This window comes from Chamaea fasciata, unplaced genomic scaffold (assembly GCF_029207755.1).
Source record: "Chamaea fasciata isolate MVZ Bird 193981 ecotype frontalis unplaced genomic scaffold, bChaFas1.0.hap1 SCAF_7, whole genome shotgun sequence".
NCBI classification, from domain to species: domain Eukaryota; kingdom Metazoa; phylum Chordata; class Aves; order Passeriformes; family Sylviidae; genus Chamaea; species Chamaea fasciata.
The window spans coordinates 52,038,838-52,061,465 of NW_027094092.1; the positions used below are offsets into that span (position 1 = coordinate 52,038,838).

At 36.6% G+C, this 22,628-nt stretch overlaps 1 protein-coding gene across 3 annotated transcripts in view; it reads left to right on the top strand.

Annotated features, from left to right (window-relative positions):
- Nucleotides 1-22,628, top strand: part of PPP2R5C (protein phosphatase 2 regulatory subunit B'gamma) — a 76,981-nt gene that overhangs the window by 38,371 nt on the left and 15,982 nt on the right. For all 3 annotated transcript variants that reach the window (XM_066188821.1, XM_066188823.1, XM_066188822.1), the window contains 6 exons: nt 10,814-11,013; nt 16,190-16,300; nt 16,933-17,025; nt 17,123-17,253; nt 19,736-19,795; nt 21,706-21,814. In XM_066188821.1, the coding sequence (XP_066044918.1) occupies nt 10,814-11,013; nt 16,190-16,300; nt 16,933-17,025; nt 17,123-17,253; nt 19,736-19,795; nt 21,706-21,814 (704 nt within the window). The remainder of the gene's footprint in view (nt 1-10,813; nt 11,014-16,189; nt 16,301-16,932; nt 17,026-17,122; nt 17,254-19,735; nt 19,796-21,705; nt 21,815-22,628) is intronic.

The window sequence follows — 22,628 nt, forward strand, 5'->3', positions numbered from 1 at the left end:
ATTTCCATGCTATAAGAACTGAATTGTCCTTGTCCTAGTACAAAATTAAGATTTTTATGGCTTTTTAATCAGAATTTTGCACATCTTCTCAAAAGTAAAAATTTGAGCCTATATTTCACTGCATGACTTTTCTTGCCTCACATTGTTGTAAACTCAGTAATCATTAATGTATCTTAAGGAATAAAACATTCTAAAGCTTGTAGTTAAATGGAAGAAATTAGAACAAGTTGCTTTCATTGCACATTAAATCTTCTGTTTAAAAGGGAAGATGTAAATAGAATAATGATTTTTTTGGAAAATGTTATGAGAGCGAGGTGTTTTAATGTGTCCAGGATTTCTGGACATGCAGTAGGGAGTTCAGACTTGGATTCAGAGCTAATACAGCCAATCAGCTTGTTTGTGCCCTGTAAATTTACGGATTTCTTGGAGGCTCCAATTTAAATGTATTCCATACTGCAGTTCACTCTTTCTCCTGTATGAGAGGGGTGGAAATTTGGTGGAAATTATCAGCAGAATGTCAGCTTTTTTGGCAGCTAAGCAATAGGGACACTGTTGCTCATAGGTGTATTTTCAGTTCTTACTAGAATTCCTTTGTGAGACAGGAGATTAGTTTGATCAGAGACTGAAGACATCTGTTGAAGCAAGTGTGTATGTTTTCAGACAAATGTGAATGAGGAAAATAATGTTGGATTGTGCAAGAATTATTTTTGGGTTAAATGGGAGATCATTATGCACTTAATTCCTGACAAACGTACAGGTGTATTGTATCTTTAATCTCTTAGATGTTGAAAGTATGTGTTTTTAAATGGTCATAGTTGGCTTTCTACTTTATTTGAGTCAGAATTTTCGTTGCTGGAAAGTAATTTTTATTTCCTAACAGAGAACTACTCATAATTGTTCTTAGCGTTTGACATGGCCAGTGTTGACTGCTAAGCAATTAACTGACCTAGTTCTAAATATATTTCTTCATTTTCTTACCAAATCATTGTTTCTGGGCTGCTTGATCATTTCTTTTACCGGTATCACCTCATATAAGGCAGCGAAGTTCACAGGATGTGGGACTAAAAAGGGGCTGTTCACACCAAGAAATAAGGAAAAGTAGGTACTGAATTGGAGTTTTTTTCCAGTGGATACAAAAAACTAAACGCAAACAAAAGAAAGCCCCAAACAATCAAACAAGAAAAAACGCAGACTAACCAACCAAAAACCCTACCACACCCCACAGACACTGCTCTCCCCGCGCCCCCCCCCCCCCCCCCCCCCGAAAAAAACCCCAAATACATACCAAAAAAAAACTGTACTGGAGATAGGCTTGCAGTCTACTGTAGTCTGTTAAGAAATTGCTCTCAGGAAAACCACAAAAGCCCTGTTGATTTCTGGTGAAAACACTTTCGTATATCTTGTAATGATGTGTGACAGTTTGAGATGATTTGAGTGTTGATCAGCCATTCAGGATCTCAGTTTGCATCTCAAGCTCAGTGTGACCTGTGCTGTTTAAGCTCTTCCTATGAAAAAAGACCTACCCTCCACATTTCTAATTTTAAATAGAGTGGAGAATTTAGGAAACTAAATCAGGGTTGTCCTCATGGAGGGTTTATGGAAGTTTTAGTTAATTTCAAAATATATATTTGCTTCAGACAAGCAAGGATGTGCTTATAACTTGACCAGAGTTCCTGCATGGGGTCTGGGCATTTGCTTTAGGTTGCACTGGAGTGTGAAACACATCAGTTTGATCATAGAAAAGCCATGGGGCTTTTCTTCCTGCTTTGTAATTTATTGTGTCATCTATTTCTAAGCCTACACAAGATCCAGCTTGTGATATCTGTTAATGATTATTCTAAGTGTCATCAGTAAATTCACCAATTTTGGCATTCAGAAGCATCTAACAGAAAGCAAGCAGCAGCCCCCAGGTTTAGCAAATGTATAGGGAGAGAGAAGAGGGGGAGGCAGTCTGACAGGCTCTGGAGAAGGAACCAAGTTATTTTACATTTTGGTGGTGGAGTGTTCTTTGAATTGTAATTTATTATGAATGTGTGACAGGTACTATTGATTGACAAGTTACTCAGACTATCAGCAGTATCTGCCTAGAATTAGGGGCTGGTGTGTGGAGTTTGGGTGTGTTTAAGGAAACAGCACATTTGCTTGTAGCAGGTGGTTAGGCTTGATTACCTGATACTTACTTCATCCAAGTGTCCAGAGTGGCAGAGTTTATTGAGGTTTATGTGTTTCTTCAGTTTTCTTAATACAAATCGCCTGAGTTACACCATACACTTCAGTTACAGTGTTACAGAACATAATTGAGGTGTGGCCTCACAACAGTAGTGCTTCATTTTCTCAAAGACATATATTTTAAAAAGACATATATTTAAAAACAGTTTTGAAGTTTCCAAACACGTTTGAAGATGTTGGGTAACTTGAGAGTGGATTCAAGCACACTCTTGTGGCTGTGAAATTGAGGGGTTTTCTCTTAATGTTTTGTGTTTAAAAGTGAGATTCGCTGTCATATTAACTGTATGTGTGCCAAAAAGCTTTACTGAGAGTTCTTTGTCTGTTTGGTTTCTTTCTTTCCCTGTTAAGACACATTTTTTGTTCCATTGTCTATTTGATTATCCTTTTTGCCATTTTTCTCCGTAATTTTCAGGTAGAATTTCCATTTCATTAGCTCAAGCCCATTTCGGCTTGTTTCACTTGTCATTTCCTGTATAAGCATTCCTGGTTTCCTCTTTATGCTACATTGCCTTTAAAATATTTATGCAGTTTTCACTTTTACTTTTCACTTTCTGGTTTTAAATGTTCTAATATAGTGGGAAAATCCTTATTTCTCTCAACTATGATTAAAAATATCCTCTTAAGCTTTTTAAAGTTTCACAGGGCTTCTAATAAAACAGTTGACTTCTTTGTAAAGCAAGAGCTTGCTTTAGAGTGGCATTGGTCCGCTTTTGAAAAATCATTAGATAATTTGGTGTGCATATTATTCACTGTTGATCTACTCATCAGCATTAGACTTATGATTTAAACCTGGAATAAAATTACTTGCAGTAATTTCAGTGCCTCAGGTTGTTTAGTACGTAAAAATTACGCCAAATAGTTTAAAATGACAGCAGACCTCTCCTATTTCGTTATTAATCAGTCCTTAAAATCTCCCATCTTACATCTTTGACAGTTAAATGTCATTACTTAGTTCCTCTATCCTCAAAACCTCGGTGTAATCTCTGTTAGGAGATAGCTGCCACTAGTGCTGGATTCCCCAATGACTGGAGATTTCAGAGGGGATTAGTGTTGTAAAGCACCTGCTTTGAGCTTCACTCTGGGACTGACAAAACATGTGCTTCCCATTCCTTTCAGGTGCTTTTAATCTGTAGGATTCTTGAGGTGTTGTAGTTTTTTTGGTTTTTTCTTTTTTCCTCTTTGTTTTTTTGAGTTGCTGTTTAATTAATCTGGTAATAGCTCCTTTGATTTTAACAGCCTTTTTTTGCATTACATGGGAAAAATGTATTACTTTAAAAGTCTCATAATCAAATGAAAAACCACTCTTTTGAATGAAAATTTAGCCAAGAGATTTCTTTATGTAGAAACCAAAAATCTTAAATGCTGTGTACCTTAGTGAATTCCAACATGTTGCTCTTGCCTTCCCCTCCCCAATTCTGTATCATAGAATCATATCATAAAATGGTTTAGATTGGAAGGAACCTTAGAGAACATCTAGTTCCAACCCCCCTGCCATGGGCTGGAACACCTTCCACCAGACTGAGTTGCTCAGAACCCCATCTAACCTGGCCGTGAGCACTTCCAGGGATGGACATTCTCATCACAACCTGTTCCAGTATCTCACCGCCCTCACAGTATAGAGTTTCTTCCTAATGTCTACGCTAAACTTGCCTATGTCAGTTTAAAGCCACTGCCCCTTATCCCTGTTACTCCATTCCCTTGTAAAAAGTCCCTCTCCAGCTCCCTCATAGCCCCTTTACATACTGGAAAGTGCTATAAGGTCCCCCCAGACTACTCTTATATGCAGAAGAACGCCAACTCCCACAGCCTGTCTTCACAGCCTGAGGTGCTCCAGCCCTCTGACCATCATAACCCTTCTCTGGACTCACTCCAGCAGGTCCCTGTCCTTCCTGTGTCAGAGATACCAGAGCTGGACACATGATTAAGACTATTTTCATACACAAGCTGTCATAGGTGAAATATCTTTTTTATTGTAAGTGGAGTTACAGCTTGACCCAGGCTGCAGATTGGCATAGAAACTATATCAGTGCTGTTACTTTATTAAAATATGAAGTTTGAATGCTTTTTACTAAAAAGAACTTATTTGATGGAAAGAAGACATCTTTAAATAAGATTGAGTACTTCAGTGTCCAGAAATTGAACTACTTGAAAATGAAATAAAAAGCACTTCCTTTTGAATTTTAGGTAGAAAATGTGCCACGTTTTTATGATTCTAAGTATTGTTTTTAAACCTTACTTTCTATCAGTATTTAGGGAAGTAATTACATTTTGTGTGTCTCACATTCTAGGTGTCAGCTTTTCAGGTGAAAATGTGAAACAGTGGCAGATAGGAACAGTGTAATTTCTTCAAAAACAGGGAAATGAAAGTCAGGGTTTGTTCCAGTTAGAAATTTCTGTAATTTGAAGAACAGCCCAAAGGTATTTCTGACTGCAGCTCATTTCCTTGAATGCAGAGGAGTGGACATTAGCCTGGAATTGCAGCTGGTTCTCATTCCCATGTCTCTGGTGTACCTGCACAGGTGCTGAACATCACTGGGCTGCATCAGGGCAGCTGATGACAGATGAAGGACAGACTTTGGAAGTTCCAGTTCACTGCCCAAGTTTCTGGGATTGGAAACTTCCCTTGTGCATCCACCTACTCAGCTCACCTTCTAGCTGGTCTTGAACAAAACAGCTTTACTTTGATAAAGCTGGTTGGAGTAGTTGAGTGTTTTCTTGTAATCCTTACAGGAAGCTCTAAGTACCTGTAAAATGTTTTTATTAACTGATCAAGAGTTATTTGGGAGTGACGAGCTTGTTGTAGATGAGACAAAGTCTATCTACTCTTCAGTGTCCTGTTTCTGATAGGAAATGTTTAAAGTTTAAAAAAAAAAAAAAGGAATGTTTATAGGTCTCATACATGGTCGTTGGAGAAGGACCTTAAACTTACAGCTCAATTCTTGACATGTACATCCTTTTTTCAGTCCCTTCGGTATCTTCAGTAGTGAGGTAAAGAATGGAAGTTTGTTCCTCTTCTGTGCCACTTAAAATGTTTACATGTGGTACTCCCTTGAGCTTAGTATTAGCACTCTTGTTTTTCCATGAGTCTTCCTGTGGCTTTTTGGTCACTGTGGTCATTTTTCTTGTTTCAAGCATTTCTTTTGGCAAAGAAGTGTTTCTGCAGGGTCAGTAAATAAAAGCAATATAAACAGCAGTATCTTCCATGTATTTGTTAGTCCAGTGTATCCATACAACATCTTGCCTGCTTTGAGTTATCTGCAGCCAAACTCCCACTACTAGAGTTGCTAGTTATAGTATAATATGTATTGTGTATAATTTTAGTACTTTCTTGTATTTCTTGAGTTTATTTTTGTATGCTGCTAGAAGAAATAGCTTTAATTAAATTTGTCCATGCATGAATTTGGAGTTTTCTTCCATGTGCCACCCACCTATTTCCAATATCATGTGTTAGGATAGAATTCTGTTAATGGGAGACTGTCATCTTTAATTAGTGTTAATTATTATCATCATGATTTCAGTAAAATCACTGAAAGCTATAAAGAGTTGGTCACATAATAGAAATGCAATAAAAATTATTCCAGAATAGTGCTTCTTGCTTTGAATTAGGATGGTCATTAAACAATTTCAAAATAAGGTAAATATTTTAAATGGAATTTTATCTAATGTTAGTTCAGCTTTTGTAATATTCCTTCTATTTTTTTTTCTATTTCTTCTCATTTTTAAGGACTTGATCACTAGTTTTGGAAAAAGTATTCGGTCTGGTAAACCCATGTTTAGGCAGCTTATGTTCTCCTTTCCATACTATGTAGTTCCTCTGCCTTTGTGTCTGGCAGTTTCCATTTTTCTTACTCGAGGCACTGAACTCTATTCTGTGAAAAATTGCTGCCATGGTTTTGTCAACTGAAGTGTTTGAAGAGAACATTGCAAGGTACTAGACTCCCCTTGTTGGAGTACAACTAGGTAGGGCATCTTACAAAGCTTTAATAAAGCTTTAATGCTGCTTTTTTGACAATGAGCATCAAATTTTAAATGCACTAATACTTTTGACCAGCGGAAAGGACCATGTGACTGGTAAATTTAGGGATATCCTCTGGGCACCCTACTTGACAATTAAATGTTGTTTTTCCGAATCATTTACAATTCTAGTCCTTCACAAGGGTTGCTGACACTTTCATGAGATGTTTTGTCTGCTTGCAAGCAGGAGTCCTCCTACATGCTTGGGCTTTTGCTCTACACCAGTGTATTAAAGAAACAGTTACTTTTGGCATGTGATCTTTGTCTTTTTTCCTGTGACCTTGTTTTTGCACATGCCCTTTGTGTGATGATATTCTCTGGCTTAAACTTCCATGTATCTTTCTGTACGAAAAAGAATCTAGCTGCCCATTTCAAATGAGAGGAGCTTTATTTACTGTGTGTGCATAGTCCTGATTGGTAGCTGTGAGTATCTGATAGTTTTAAAGAAAAAAGAGCTGCTTTCCTTGCAGTGAAATAGGGACCTGTCAGCCAACCAAATCTGGTGCCTCTGCTAAGCTTTTATGTAATAGTAAGAAAGCATTCATACAACTGAGATTAATTTTGTCTTCTGAATGTATTTTTTCAAATTGTCAACTATATCTCTTGTTTTCTGCTTTTAAAATGATGTAACATAGTGAGTTTTACTGGCCATAAATTATGTTTTGTGGTAGGAATTGCATCAGCTCTTCTCTGTGTCAGAATATGACCTAAGACTTGAAATTCAACCTTATTTTAGTTCCAGTCTGTCCTAGAAATCAGTTGTTTTATGTGACATCTCTGGGTCACCCACTTACCCTGCCTTGCCTTTTGTCCTCCATTCAGCAACTCCCACATTGCACTGTTGTCACAGAAAAATGGGCTTCAGTGTAAAAGGTAAGGGATAGATCTACCATCAGTGCCCAGTGATGTCACAGTTACAACACAGAACTAAAAATATAACTTACGTTTGAAGGAACGTAACAAATAAAATTGAGAAAACAGATCTCTACAGTTATACGTGGCAAAAATATTTGTGTGTCATAGAGTACTGAACTTAAGCGCAGGCACTGAAAACATGAACGTAAGTGTTTTCTGGTTTATTTTAACTTAAAAACAAGGAAAACTTGTTTTAATATGAAGGCATCTTGATTTGTTGGAATATTCATGTGTTTTAGTTCTTTAGCTGGTCTATACGTTACAAAAGAAAAAGTGGGGGTGGTAGCTCCTGGGTGCAAACCAGTGCCACATCCTGGCTGAGAAGCACAGGGGGTCGAGGACAGCTGCCAGTGTAAAATCTGTTTGCAGTGAACTCACGCAGGAAGAATTGCTGAAGATATGCCTGAAGCTTCCAAACAATCTGTTTCCATACAGATCTCAGTGTTTGAATGTAAGCTTTTCCAGCCAATTATTTGTGTTCTGCTAAGGCACTTGGTAGCTGAGTACCTCTGACCTTTACCTGGCTATTTCAAAGGGAAATACGGACTGGAAGTGCTGCGTTTCAGAGTGAGATATTGGTCTAGTGAATCCAATAATAACAGCACAGGTAGTACCAGTTATAAAGCAAAAAGTAACTTATTTTATACTCATCAGTATATCAGAGTCTGGCAAGGCCACAGAATAAGATGATGTTGAAAATTTTGTAATGAATCACTCTTTCTGTATTGATACTGTTAAAACAGAAGGAGCAGAGCTTACATCTCTATCTGTAGGTTGTATAACTTGATCCAACAGTTATCCAGTGATTGTAAGGAAAAAACTTCTGAACAACCCAAACAAGTCAAAAAGCTGATCCCTCTGTTCCAGAGACATATCTTGCTCTCATAATATCTACCATCTTTTGATAGTTTTCCAGTGTATATTTCTCTCTTGCTAAAGGACAGTAGGATAAATGATGCAGGCTTAGGCATAAAATATACCATAAAAAATTCCTGTAAACTATGTTAGGAACTAATGAACATTCAGTCCAAATATAAGACTGACCTTCTCTGGGATTGCAACAAACTGTGAGAAGAGCAGAAACAGCACTCATTTAAAGGTATGACTACTGACAGGGGTAAGTGTTTGGAATGAAAAAAAAAAAAGGATGATTCTACTGCTACTGTTTAGAAGCAAATCCTGTGAAAATTATGTAATTGGCTACCAGTTGGGGAAGGAGAGCAGAACATACAGGGGTTTGGTTTGATTGGGAGTGATGGTATTTGGGGTTTTGAAAAAAAACATTGCTCAGTGAATAGCTCTAATTATCAATTCTGCTGTAATTTTAAGGAGTAGCTTCTAAATAATCATGACCTTCCCAGAGTCATTGGGGAATGGAGCACCAGAGTTGCACAAGTAGGGAATTTTTTTTCCTAATGTCATTCTCTTCAAATATGCCAGTTAATTAAGCAGATGGAAGTGAGGGGTTATCACTTATTTGGAAGGTGACTTAGAAATCGACATGCAGTTAAGTGAAAGAACATAACCAGATAGTCCCTGGCAAATGTCTGAGGATAAATGACTTGTTGGGTGTCCCAGAATTGCTCTGCAGGTGTGCACGCATGCTCTGCACAAAAATTATGAGCTACTCAAGTTACATTCTTAACCAGCTTCTGCTCAGTATCATGCTGGAATCATCCTTTCAAACCTTAAAAGTAGGGATGATCCTGGTTTCAAGGCAACTACTCCAGATAAAGTACTAGAAGAGATGTGAGATCCAGACACTTGAAACCTGTGAATGAACACCCATAAAGGAGGGGGTTATGTCTCACCCAGATAAACAAAACACAGTTCATTAGAAATATGTGTGGTTCTCAGTCTGTATAAAGAAGATCTCTCAAATAACAAGAATGACTCAGGTACTTAAAATAGTTAAGCTGCCTCAGAATAAATGGCAAAGGGAGGTGGCTTGCTTAGCTGAGGGTGTTTCTTGACCTTCTTAGTTGTCAGTCTTTAACTTTCACTAGTAGTGGAAATTACACCTTTAATGCTTCCTCTCTTTAAGGTTAGTGTACTGTAATCACTGTAATTGTATGTCCATTACTTGTATAATTATAGTCTGTATTTTAGGTTTTGGATTTTGTGGAGTTTGCATTCATAGCACAGTATACCTGAGTGTAACTGTTATGCTTCAGGTTGAACTTGTACACTTTCCATTGTACAGTTAATTGAGGAAAGGTAACCACTCCAACCACTATGTCTGAGACTTTTTACATTCAGGTCATAATTTTGGCTGGCTTTCAGTATACAAACTTTTCAGTTAATTACTTTTTTGATATTTTCTCAGGAGAAATTATTCAGTACTTCAGTTTTTAATTCAAATAAGCAAAAGCATGGATATTCAGATACAAAATTTGTGTGGCTTTGTTCACAACACTGGACAGGAATTTTGCTTTATTTGTCAGAAAATTGTTGTTCTGTATCGGGACACCTGTTTACCTAGCACCTTCTTTCTGCTTCTAGAATTCTACACTGTCTCAGGTGACTTGGTGACACCGAAGTCTGACTGGTTGTGGCTTCTTTCATGAAGGCCACATTTTTATTCTGTATGTTCTTGTGGGCTGTTACTATACAGTGTCTTGTTACTGGAATTATTCTTCAGAGAACTTAGGCACATGTAACTTAAAAAAAATTGCCAGCTGTTTTAAACCAAATAAGTATTCCAGGTTTATTATATCAAAAATACTTTAGCAAGCAGCTTTTCTTCAAGAGAGAGGAGCTATTTCAGCTTTGTTATAGAAGTTTTTCAGGCATTTATAAGGAGAGCAACTGGTATTTAAACAACTGGCCTGTAGATCTGTTGCACATTCAGTTAATTAGATTGTACATACACATGTGCTTGTATTCAGTAGTACCACATGAAATACTTGGATGGTTTCTCTTGCTGCTTGTTCAAGAAAATTCTAGCATTTTATGATACTCTAAGGAAGAAAGAAAGTCATCAACTGGAAGAAGTGGGAGTAAATTGCAGAACTATTTACAAAGTCAATCTAGTCCTATTTTTTAACATGCTATTACTGCCTTAGTTCATATCTAACAATAAAAAAGTCATTATGCAGAAACATAAAATGTGTTATGGTATAAACTTAGGCAGACTCTCTGTGGTGTGTTCACATTTCATGTCTTAAGCCTCATGCTGTAATCATGTGGCCATTTTAATTGGACACGAGTTTTTGCTGCAGTCAAACACGGGACTGCTTTCTTATCTCTGGCCAGTTATCTAGTATTTCCTAAATATTGAAGCCCTGATCCTGGAAGTTTTTGCTGTGTATAACTTGTAATCTCACATATATCCATCATTTTAACAGCTCATGGGATTACTTAGGCAAAACACAAAGCACATGCAGGCATTTTTTCAAGTATGTATTTTTTCCATGCAGTTCTGTTTCTGGAAAGGGCAAGTTATGCATCACTGGTGCAATTTTTTAAATTATCCTGACATGTACAGAGCATTTCATGGGGTTCATACTCTGGGACATGATATTCCTGAAAGTTGTGTGAAGATTTAGAAAGTTTGCTTGTAATCTTAAAATGCTCCTATACCAAAGTAAAAATGGGGAGGGCAGTGAATCCACTACAGTATAATTTAAACACTATAATTCTTTTCACTTTTCAGATGTTCCTCCAGCGGATCAAGAAAAGCTTTTTATCCAGAAGTTACGACAATGTTGCGTACTTTTTGACTTTGTTTCTGATCCACTAAGTGACCTAAAGTGGAAGGAAGTAAAACGAGCAGCTTTAAGTGAAATGGTAGAATATATCACACACAATCGCAATGTGATTACGGAACCTATTTACCCTGAAGTAGTACATATGGTAAGTGATTCAACAATGAGAACTTTCTGGTTTATAATTCAATGTTGCTTCTTCAGCTGTATCAATTTATCTTAAGAAATTTTGCTGAAATCTTCTAAAAAGATCAACCATGTTTGTGCAGTTGCAAAAGAATAACAGGGCTTTGAAATTTTAATGCCAGTGTTGATTTTTCATTTTTGTAAGTCAGAAACTAGACACATACATGAAGCAGAATTAGGTGATGGTTTAAGTTGGTAAAAACAAAACCTTGTATTTATATAAACAGGGAGGGAAGTTAAATACATACATGTGTGTGTGTATATATATATAAACTGTTTGAAAAAACATGTAAATAGTAAAACTGAAATTTTTAAGAAATGGAATATTAGAATTAAGATTATCTGTGCAAGCTTGACACTTGTAATCCTGTTCAGTACCAGAGATTGACTTTATTATGTGTTCAGAGGTGAGAATGAGAGTCAGGCTTTATTAAGTTCACAGGATGGCAGATGTGGTTTCTGCTGGAACAAGTTATGTGAACCATTCAGACCTGCACTGTCCCTCCCTTCTCACTACCCAAATGCTGGCTAGCTAGACTTAGCTTATTTTTCTGTTGTGTGCAAGTCTTCTCCAGAGGAGGAGGCCATGAAATTACAGCAGTCTTTCAGCTCTCATCATGGTGGTGACCAGGCACCAGTGGCTTGGAATATCAGTTGGGTTGAGGTCTGTAGCTGTTGTCTGCAAAACCCTGAGAACATAAAGCATCTTTTGAAATTCCTGACTAATGAGGCTACAAGAAGCTCTTGGCTGTGTGTAACAGGATGGTTTTTCCCAAGGCTTTATAACTTAGGGTGAATTTTCAGTGGGCTTAGAAAACAGTGCTTCTTTAACATAAATGTAAACTTAGACTTAGTGCTCTTCCTGAAAATCAGAGACCTTGAAGCTTCTTCAAAGATTCTAAGGATTTATAGTATGTAGGATGTTGCTTATGATGAAGATTGTTATCTGAATCAGCCCTAAGTGTTTACAGAGAGAGAAGTTATTTCCATGAGAAATTTTGGGTGTATGAGGATTACACATAACTCTGGATGTCAAACATGTACCCAAAGCATTGAGGATGGTTAATGAAGAGATGCGGGATCGTGGCTTTTCACATGTTTTAATAAATCTTTTTGGTTTCGTTTTTGGTTTTTTTTATATATATCTCTGGGGTTTTTTCTAATTGATTGCTTGTTTTGGAGTACTTGACACTGTTGAGAAGAGAGATAGGAAAGAGAATAAGCTTGCTGAGACTTTTCTTTGGGTAAAGTGGAGTTCATGATGAGTTCTTGAATACTGATGTCAGACATTGGTGTTTGCTCTGTGAAAGAATTCTTAACTGCCCGTAGTTCATTGCTTGTGCTTTCTACGACTGCATTATCTTCCTCCGTCAAACAGTTGTGGCCAGAGTACATTTGGCTAGGAGTGTATACTTTCTTTGCTTTCAGATGCACCCAGTGGTAACCAAGTCTTCACTTTGGTCAGTTGAACAGATCTTGCAGCAGAATTTGCTGTCTTGGTTGCCAGTGTTTTGCTGGTAGCATGCCGTGTTCAAAAATACTTTTGGTGAATTTAAAATTCTTTTTGTGTGCAAAGGTCTAAAGAGTGTGGGGTTTCCTTGCATGGGTTTTACCCAGCTCTGTGTGAGACACTGTCAGTGAAGGCACCTGGACTGGTATTTTGAGGTTTAATTCAGATAGTTTTTTTTCCTTTGGTCATTTGTTGAAACAACTGTATTCTTTCTCCAGTAGTTGTTATGATCTTTCTTTCAGGCATGTATGTGTAGATTGTCATGTACATTTGCTGAATTCTAGTCATATACCTGAATTGATTGTGGGGATTTTAAGGAAAATAAATGTAATGTCTTCATGCTCTTTAAAACTCTTCCAAGAAACATTGATAAGTTATGTGCTGCTACTGCCACTGAATTATATTTGTAAGGAATAGCATTTTCAATAAAGTCAGGAGGATCAAGAGATGTTCTGATTTGAGAATAGTTCTCAGTTTGGAAACTTTGTGGAGTTGGGAGGGAAATTGGGATTTTGCTATGCCATTCTGCCAGACTTCACAGCTTGGAGGTTACTGGTTTGCGTATGTACATGTGTATATGCTGTATATCTGTGTGTGTGTCCAAGTTCTGTTTGGTGTTATTAAATTCTTATTTAGGCCAGTCACTTAGGGCAATAAATTTCACAGATTATCTGTTTTCTAAAAATAAAATAATGTTTCCCTTTCCATAGCTTCAGACATTCTTTCTCTCTGTCAAAAGAAACATTCACTTTATAATCTCATTCTTCTTTATTCTTTATAGTCTTAATGCTCATGTCATATCTATCCACTCCACCCTTCTTTTTTTTCTCTTCCCTCCCCCCCCTTTTTTATTTTTTTAACTGAAGTATCCAGGACTAAATTATAATTAGATCTTTTCTTTAAGCTATATATTCATCTAGTGACTTAGCTTATGATTTAATGTTAAGCCTAAGTCTTTTTTTCAAAAGGTGTGAGAAATTAATTTCTAAAATGGATTTATTGTTCTTCTTTCAGAGTGGATTCAAGAGTATTTTCCCTTTCTTCCTCAAAGAGCTAGCTGATATGTCCTTCAAATTTGTTTTATATTCCTAAGCAAAGATGTGATGGAAAAGGAAATATTTTATTAACTGCTTGTTACACAAGTTCCATTTCCTAGGTGTAATACAATTAAGTACTTCTTCCCAAAACTACGGAATGTGTAGGCAGATGTCTGAGTAAATTTTGTAAACACTTATTAGGTATTTAGGGGTTTGTGATGAAAAGCATCCATTGCACATTCTTTACTTGGAAAATAATACATGCTTTATTTTTTAGCTTGGATTTTGAAGAAAGCAGAATATGCTGTTATGCACTAGCACATAGAGTAGTACTACTTTTTAATTGATACTATATATAGGAGCAGATCTAATTTATTCAGCAACTGAAGTGGTTTTCATTGCAACTTTTCATGCATTATTAAAACGACATACTCAGGTATACCCATGTGAACTTGAGGTTTTGTTTTTTGTTTGATTGGTTGTTTTTGTTTTATTGAAGGGGCATTGCAGGTGTAGTGTTTTCTATCTTTGCTTTAGGATAAGAGGAACTGCTGTGAGTATGAGCATGCTGCTTGTTGCTCTGTTAATTAAGGTTGTGCTTCATCATATGAATGCAGAAGGCACAAACTTTCAGCTTATGTGCCTCTTGATTCAGAGCTGTTCACATCAAACTTCATTTAGGCTGCTCAGCAGAAGGGAGGAGAAAATGTGTAGTATTTCTGATGCCTACTTGCTTGAAAATATTCTCTTACTGTATGAAAAGGGCCACGAGGAAAGCAGGGATATTGACTGCCATTACAGCAAAATTTTTTACCCTGAACCAGTAAAAATGCAGGTTGTTTGCTTTTCCTTTTTTGTTCTCCCATCCTCCTGTTCTGTCCTTTGAAGTCAAGTGTTGTTAGTGCTGGCAGCACTGACAGAATTTTGCCACACTAGGCCAGTGTTCATAAAGACTCTTAATTTCGTAAGTTTGAGAGGGGTCTTGTGGAATTTTGTTGGTGGGAGGAGAAGCTGGGGAAGGAAATGTTCTTCAGTTATGATGTGTTTACTTGTACTTCTGTGGGAAATTAGCCTTAGAGGAGATGAGGCTTTGCAGATTGTGTCTTGTCTGTTTGGTCAAAAGGCTGAGCAATTAGAAAAAAGATCAGCAGTTTCATGGGTAAAGGACTCACTGATATTAACTCACTGTAATTTTTCCTAAACCTCAGTGGCTTAATAGACAAGAGAGTTTCAGGTTTGTGCTTTCAATGCAAGATCCTGCAGCTTCATTTGAGCAGTTTTGTATTCTGTTGGTCAAGGATATAAAATGCAAAGTAGATCACATCAGGCACCACTGGTTCCATTTCTCATGGCAAAAAATACTCTCTAGGTTTTTAATCTTTCTGTTTTCAAAATTACAGAGTACAAAACTTAGTTGCTAACACCTGACATGACCCAGAAGTGCTTTTTTACCGTGAGAGCCTGAGACTTTAAGAATTCTTTAGATAAGCTTATTCTTCCATTTGTTTAACAGCCTTAGCAAGTTTTAGATGTCAAGTCTAGTCTTCCTGGATTTGTTTTCTCGGAAGACCACTGATTAGTGCAAATTTCCACCATATTTTTTAAACAAAGGCTAGAGATGGTTAATCACTTATTGTCCATGGTTTTAAAAAGGGGAACATAAAGATGTATCAGCTTTACTTTTAATTCTCTGCAGTAGTAATTACTCTGAAATGTCAGTCTTGGTGCGTATCAGGCCTATGTCTCAGTTGCTTGAATGAAGGAATATTATGCAGAAAAACAGAGCGTCAGGATGACTTTTCCCTCATGGGAATATAGTGTAAGCCTTGCAGATTTAGCTGATGCAGTTTGATACTGCCTCCCACTGTCTGCTCAGCCATCTGTCAGATGTGACATGGCAGGACAGCACATACATCTGCTCCTTGGCCCTTGTATCTAGACAAGCACTTGAAGACTGCTCCACTTACATGAGGATGCTAAATGTTTTCCAGGGAGTTCAGAATTCAAATATGGAGAGGTTTAGGGTGTGTAGTTCTCCTCCCTCAGTGCTCTGTAATGTCAGGTATATGGACATGGTTTAAGAGAAATACCACTGGGGATGGTGGTGGTGTGGAATTTGGTTTTGAAGTGTTCCCATATGTGTGCAGCCACTATGTGAAATGAAACAAATATTTTCCAGAGAAGAACAGATGTCAGTTATCTTTGGTTTGCATCTCTACTTCTGACTTACACTTTTGCAGGTTTTTGCAAGGCCTTATAAAGTGTATATATAAAAATGTTTGTGTAAATGCTTTACATACATTTGCTTACATACATGTCTGTGTGTAGAGAGATCAGAGCAGTGTCCTCTGACAGTAGTTTTGTACTTGGAAGAGTACGTACTGTGTGGAAAAGGGTTCTCCGAGTTAGAACTATTTCAAGAAGTATAAATGTTCCTCACTGTTTAAAATACTGCGTTATATAGGTTGTATTTTTGCAAATGTTAATCAAAATAGCTGATGTAAAGAATTCTTAGTCATAAAACCATCTTGGAAGTCTTTTTTTGGGGCATTCAGTTGTTTCAGAGTTCTTAAAGGCACATGTAATTTCAGTTTGCAGTTAATATGTTTCGAACATTACCACCATCTTCCAATCCAACGGGAGCAGAATTTGATCCAGAGGAAGATGAACCAACCTTAGAAGCTGCATGGCCTCATCTACAGGTACTTGATGGAGGCTGAGACATCACAGACTACAACAGAATTTTGACATTAAATTCATTGTTTATCTATTTGTTTATCTATTCTAAACTGTTTAGGTTACGTGTTTATCTCAAATCAGTTACTTTTCTATGTAATTTTTAAAATGTGTTTCTTGAATTTTAACTGAAGGTCTTTAAAAGAAAATCAGTTGTTATAGGTTAAAGGCTCATTGTTTCTTGTGGTAGAGATGTAGCTGCTGAGATTTTAAATGAGCTTCTTTTTGTCACTGTAAATGCTTTGATCTGGCTCTGGCACAGTTTTAGCTTTCAGAGGTACTGTGACAAACACAGGAGAACAGAGATTTCTTAGAACATGTACTTCTGGGCATGATAAATATTAGATTACTGTGTGTCATTTGAGTAAAGTCTAGTGATGGAGCTCAGCAGAATTTCTGCAGTTTAAAGAACCTCAAGTTCTTTTAATTTGTCAGGAGAGCAAGAGCAAAGCTTTTACTGTGTGTTATACAGATAAATATAACTACAAGCATTTTGTAGTTCTGAGCAACTAATCAGCAGTTTTAGTAATGTGACGCTTATAAAATGGTTCTTGTTCAAAAGACTAATACTGGGTTTTTTGTTGTTTATTTTTTCCAGCTTGTTTATGAATTTTTCTTAAGGTTTTTAGAATCTCCAGATTTTCAACCTAATATAGCTAAGAAATATATTGATCAGAAGTTTGTATTACAGGTGAGGTAAAAAAGATTTTTTTTAACTTCAAGCTCTAAATTATTTTTACAATGCATTAGATTCAGTTAAAGTGCATCTTTTTTTCCCCTCTTTTCAGCTTTTAGAGCTCTTTGACAGTGAAGATCCTCGTGAAAGAGATTTTCTTAAAACAACTCTTCACAGAATATATGGGAAATTCTTAGGCTTAAGAGCTTACATCCGGAAACAAATTAATAATATATTTTATAGGTATGTCAACATCTTTGTATTATGTGATCAGGTATGCAATTAAAACACTTCAAGACACTGCTAGCAATTTTTAAAATTCATATAATAATTAATATCACTTTGGGAGATTTAAACTAGGGTAGTCTTTCCCATGAGATAAATCTGGCAGCTGAAATTTGTGTTCACATATGATTTAGTGGGTGGTTTTGTATCTTTGTGGTAGGGTTTGTTTTGGGTTTGGTTTGGTTATTTTTGTTTGTTTGTTTTTTGTTTTTTAGGGGTTTTTTGGTAGTAGTGTTGGTATTACACTAATGCCTTAATAAGCAAGGTGTAGTTCTTTATAATGCAGAAAATGGGCTGAAATTGAATGACTAAGAGATCTGTAATTTGCTCGAGGAAACATGTTTGCTGCCTCTTCTTTACTCAGAATTGACATGTGCAGTTGAGCTCTTGTGAAATATTTATTGCCAAAGAATGAACTGTAGCATTATCACTGATACAAAAAAAAAAAAAAAAAAAAAAGGTGATGAAAGATTAATCCCCTGTATTACCAAAGGTCTTTGGAAGTGTGTTTTTACTGCTGTTACGTGCAGTGTGAAGGCAAGATTGTGGTGCCTGTTTTAATTTTTTTCTTTTTGATATTCTTTGCTTTTCTAGAAATAATACTGTTGTATATCAGTTTCACACTCCTTCCATCATTCTGCTTCTCTGCCACTGTTTTCGTCCCAAAATGAATGTGTGCTGCTACCTCTTTAAGAAAGTAGCAAAAAGCTGCCAGGCCCTCAGTGCCATATCATGGAATGGCACCTGGCAGTACGTGATGTAGTGGGAGCTGATTTCCCTGCCTGTGGCATCAACTGAGCCTTTGGAAGGGATACAGAGGAGCTCCTTTAAAATAATTAGTGAGCCTGTACTGTCTTGCAGTCAACTGGAAGTTGACTGCAGAGGACTAGTGAAGAGCCAGTATATCCCAAGGAAAAAGTACAGGTGGATCTTAAAGATGCAGATTTTTTTTCCCTACACATTAATAAATTCCCCTTGGATTTTATTAAATTTCATCCAAAATGCATAATTTGGTCAAATATCTGAACCAGATGGTAAAACAGCATCATAGCACATTATATGTACTTTGGAAAAGTGTTTTAAAAGTGCCACTTGTTGCACTTCGCTTTCAGAGATAATGTAAGCAAAGTCTGCAAACAGATGGTTCTGGTACTGAGTTTTTGAAAGATTAAGAAATGATCTAGTCATTAGATCAACTTTATACCATTTGTATAAGAGAGTTTTCAGTCTGACATACATTATATGATTATATAATTTGCACAGCTTTGAAGTTGTGGGAGAAAAAGAAAAGTCAACTACAAACCTGCAGAAAAGCTCACTTAGCTGTATAATATTTAGGAGCTCAAAGTTTAAAAATTTTGCATCTAAATGTAAACTGGTACACTTGGATATGATCACCAGGGTAGGAAGTTGTTCCAGCTTTTTTCTTGAATTACTGAATTGGGCCATGTGAAGTGATAAGTTTATTACTGTGCTTACCTGGAGAAATATGTGGCCTTCATTTGTCTTCTAGTCATTGACCAGAATTACAGTAATTATTTCCCCATAGTGCATTAATGTATTTTTTCCCTGAAGTGAAATATTTGCTTTTTTAAAAATTATTAAACCCAAATGTGCCTATTATTCAATCCAAGCCTTTTTGCATCAGTGTGTTTTAATTTTGCTTGGAATTGTTGTCATGAATTATATGGAAAGAGTCTTTAAGGATGAAAAACTGTTGCCTCAAATATTCTGGATTAAAAGTAGCTGTTAATATGTCATCCCATGACAAATTTTCAAATTAAAAAAATGCTTTCAAATTAGTGGAATTATTTTCTCCTAGGTGTCAATTTTTATAACTCTCCGAATTACCTGAAGCCATGCATAGAACTTTGTCAGTAAATTTACACTCATCTGAAGGAGGCTGGAAGGGTGACTGCCTAGTAAATTACAGTGCTCTGTCAGAAGAAGATAGAGGAAAATGTGACTTCCTTGGTTCATTACAAGCCTTTTGTATGCACAGAGATCTTTAATGCCAAAAAGCTTTTTACATCCAGAAGTAGTAACTGTTTCAGCACCTTGTGCTTGCATTTGCTACAGAATGTTGAGTCATGGCATTTAATTATGCCAGATATTTTTGTATTATTTTAATATTTAAAGCATTATTTGCTGTGTTTTGCATTATTAAGGTGGCATAAAATATGAGTATTGGGAAAAGCTTGAGTGTTGGCTGCTTTGTTAAATGTGGGAGAAAAGAACAAGCAGGTGTGAAGGTTGAAAGCAGCTGGGTGTGCTAGTGATTTTTGTTTCCAGAAAGTTTTCCACTATGTCTCTCTGCTTTCCTTTTACTGAGTGACTAAAATATTTGGGCCAAGGCTAACTGTGATGTTAGATGGGGATCTTGGTATTAGATTTGTATCTCTCTTCAGCAGTAACCCAACAAAGTGTTTCATTTATTTAGGTTTATTTATGAAACGGAGCATCACAATGGCATAGCAGAATTACTGGAAATACTGGGAAGGTAAGTTGTAGGTTTTGTTAAATTACAAATCAAAAATCAAGAGGTTTTTCTGTAACATCGTAGAAACACAGAGAAAACTTGAACCTTGTGGCAATGTTTTGGGATATGACAATTTTCATAATCCTATTTTTTGGTCTTATTTTGTGCCTAGGATCCTTGTAATTAACATTAGTTGTAAAGCAACTACAAATAAAATATAGTGAGTTGAAATTTATTAAAAATTCATCACTGAAACATAGTGAGTAAACAGAAGCACAGGTTATAAAACTTCAGAAACCCCATTTTGCTAACCCCATAATTTCTCAGATTTCAGTCATGTATTTGTAAGCCTTTGACACTAAAATTTTACAACGTAAAACTGATACCCTCATTGAAACTAGTGAGTTTTTAATTAACTGATTTCTCTAATCCATTTGCATGCTTTGGGCATTTTTTTATACATTAATACACGGAAAAAGCTCAGTTAGGATTACTTTATGCTCTTTCCATATCTTTGCACATGAAAGTAACAGATCAGCAGGAGCAGGTTGCTCAGGGTTGTGTCTGGTCAGGCCTTGTATATCTCCAAGGATGAAGACCCCCACAACCTTTCTGGGCAATGGGTTCCCATGTTTGACCACACTCAAAATAAAAAAGGTTTTTTTCTCGTCTTCGAATTAAATATCCCATCTTTCAGTTTGTCTCTTGCCCTTTCAATGCACATCACTCAGACCAGTCTGACTCCTAACACTATCCCTTCATGTATTTGTGGACATGGCTGAGATCCCCCTGAACCTTCTCTGCTTCAAACTGAACAGCTTTTTCAGCCTCTCTCTGTATGTCATATGCTCCAGCCTCTATATTGCACTTTACTGGACTCCCTCCAGTATGTCTGCATCTTTCTTGTCCTGGACACAAACACACAATGTCTCACCATGGCTGAGCAGAGGTGAAGGATCGCTTACTCACCTCAGCTTACTGGCAATGCTGTTTCTAATGCAGCCCAGAAGGCTGTTGAAATGGGAAAGATGTTTTAAAATTTCCTAGGTCTACATGCCTGCCCAGAATAGTTCTTTAATCTTCAATTAAACGTTCAGTGATAAAGAAGTTACATGTCCATCATTACTTCAACACACTATACTCAAGTAACACTCATCAAAAGTCATCATGAAAGCTATAAAGTTTAAGTACTAGGATATACAGCTAAGTCTTCCATGCTGTTACTGAGTCACCAGCTTTTTCATTCTTTGTTTTGTTAGGTTAGCCTTAAGTATTGCAAATTTAAAAGTGATGTTGTCGGTTTGGTTTGGGGATTTTTTACCCCCTCAGGCTTCCAAATCAAAATTTCTAGTAGCTCAGTGAGGCTTCTGTGCTGTAACTGTTCTGTGTTGGTTATTCATCCAATCCATTAAGAAGTTTCACCGAGCATGTTGTTGACACAGAGCTTCTTGTTCTAGTACTGTGGGTTTAGGTAAAGGTGCCATTGACCCAGTACTGAGCTACATCTGCACTCAGCTGTACCTGGGCTGTCTTGTGTTGGAATGCTGTTTGGCTGTATTCTAGGGCCTTGCAGAAATACTAATGGTTAAGTAGAAGTCACGTTTTGACTTGTCTGCTGTCCTGGATTACCTCTTCTGCATCCAGTCTCTGTTTTACTTGTTAATACCATGAAGAAACTGGGAGAGATGTGTATTCAAAGCTTTGAAACAGTGAGTAGTTCATAGCAAAGGGTGAAGTGTAGATACAGTTGTGTGCAGCTTGGAAGAAGAATTTGAGACTTCTGAAAAACTTGGTTAAGGTATAGACAGAGATTGATTTGACTATTCTATTCATTTGTAATATTGGAAAACAAGCCCAAGAATTTTTGTATATCCTTCTGCAGACTTCTGTGTAATTACTGATCTTTGTTTTTAAATTTCTTTCCCTGGCAGCATAATTAATGGATTTGCCTTACCATTAAAAGAAGAGCACAAAATATTCCTATTGAAGGTTTTGTTACCGTTGCACAAAGTGAAATCACTCAGTGTCTACCATCCACAGGTAGGTTTTACTTGGTTTTTTCATACTAGTGTTTAAGTAAGCTTGTTTGAAGAGGTTGGGGGACTTGAGTAAGTCTGCTGTGAAGTCAGTTCTAAGCTCCAAAACTTCCCTGATAACCTCTCTGGGGGAAATGACTTAACATATATGCCTATATTGCTTCACTTGTTGGTAGAAGAATTAAAAAGAAAACGTGTGTACACAATAATACCTTTTTTAAAAGCACTATAGTGCTTATAGGTGAACACATCTATAACACATGAAACACATGTAGTAGTTGGTTAATGTGACAGTTCTTAGTGTTTATCCACACAGGATTTTTTTTAATCTTCTTGTCTGTAATGTTTAGACATTAAAAAAATTGCAGAAAAGTATGGTTATAATGAATGTCATCTATAAACACTTTTTTGTAAACTATGTGAAGCAATGCAGCTGAATTCAGTTTGTTGGTGTTTTGAAAGGAATTGGGAATTTGCTAGGATGTCAATATTTAATTCAGTTGATCCTTTTAGAAGTACACAGAATAAAGGGGTCTTCTGAGTTGCATCGTGCTTTTAAACCATCTGTATCTTTTCTGTGCTAAACTTAGTTCCATTCAGAATTTCCAGAGGAGTGAGAAAACATACAGTGTGAGAGAAAATACAGTATTGTTGTGATATGCTGAAATGTTCTGTGAGAGAATGTTACGCAACTTTTGGGTTTTTAATTTGAAAGTTCAATACTATGTAGTTTGAGTACTCCCAAGTTCTAAGTACCATCTAATAAAATAAAACTACCAATGACTTGTATTTTTAAGAATACCTTTTCTATAATTACA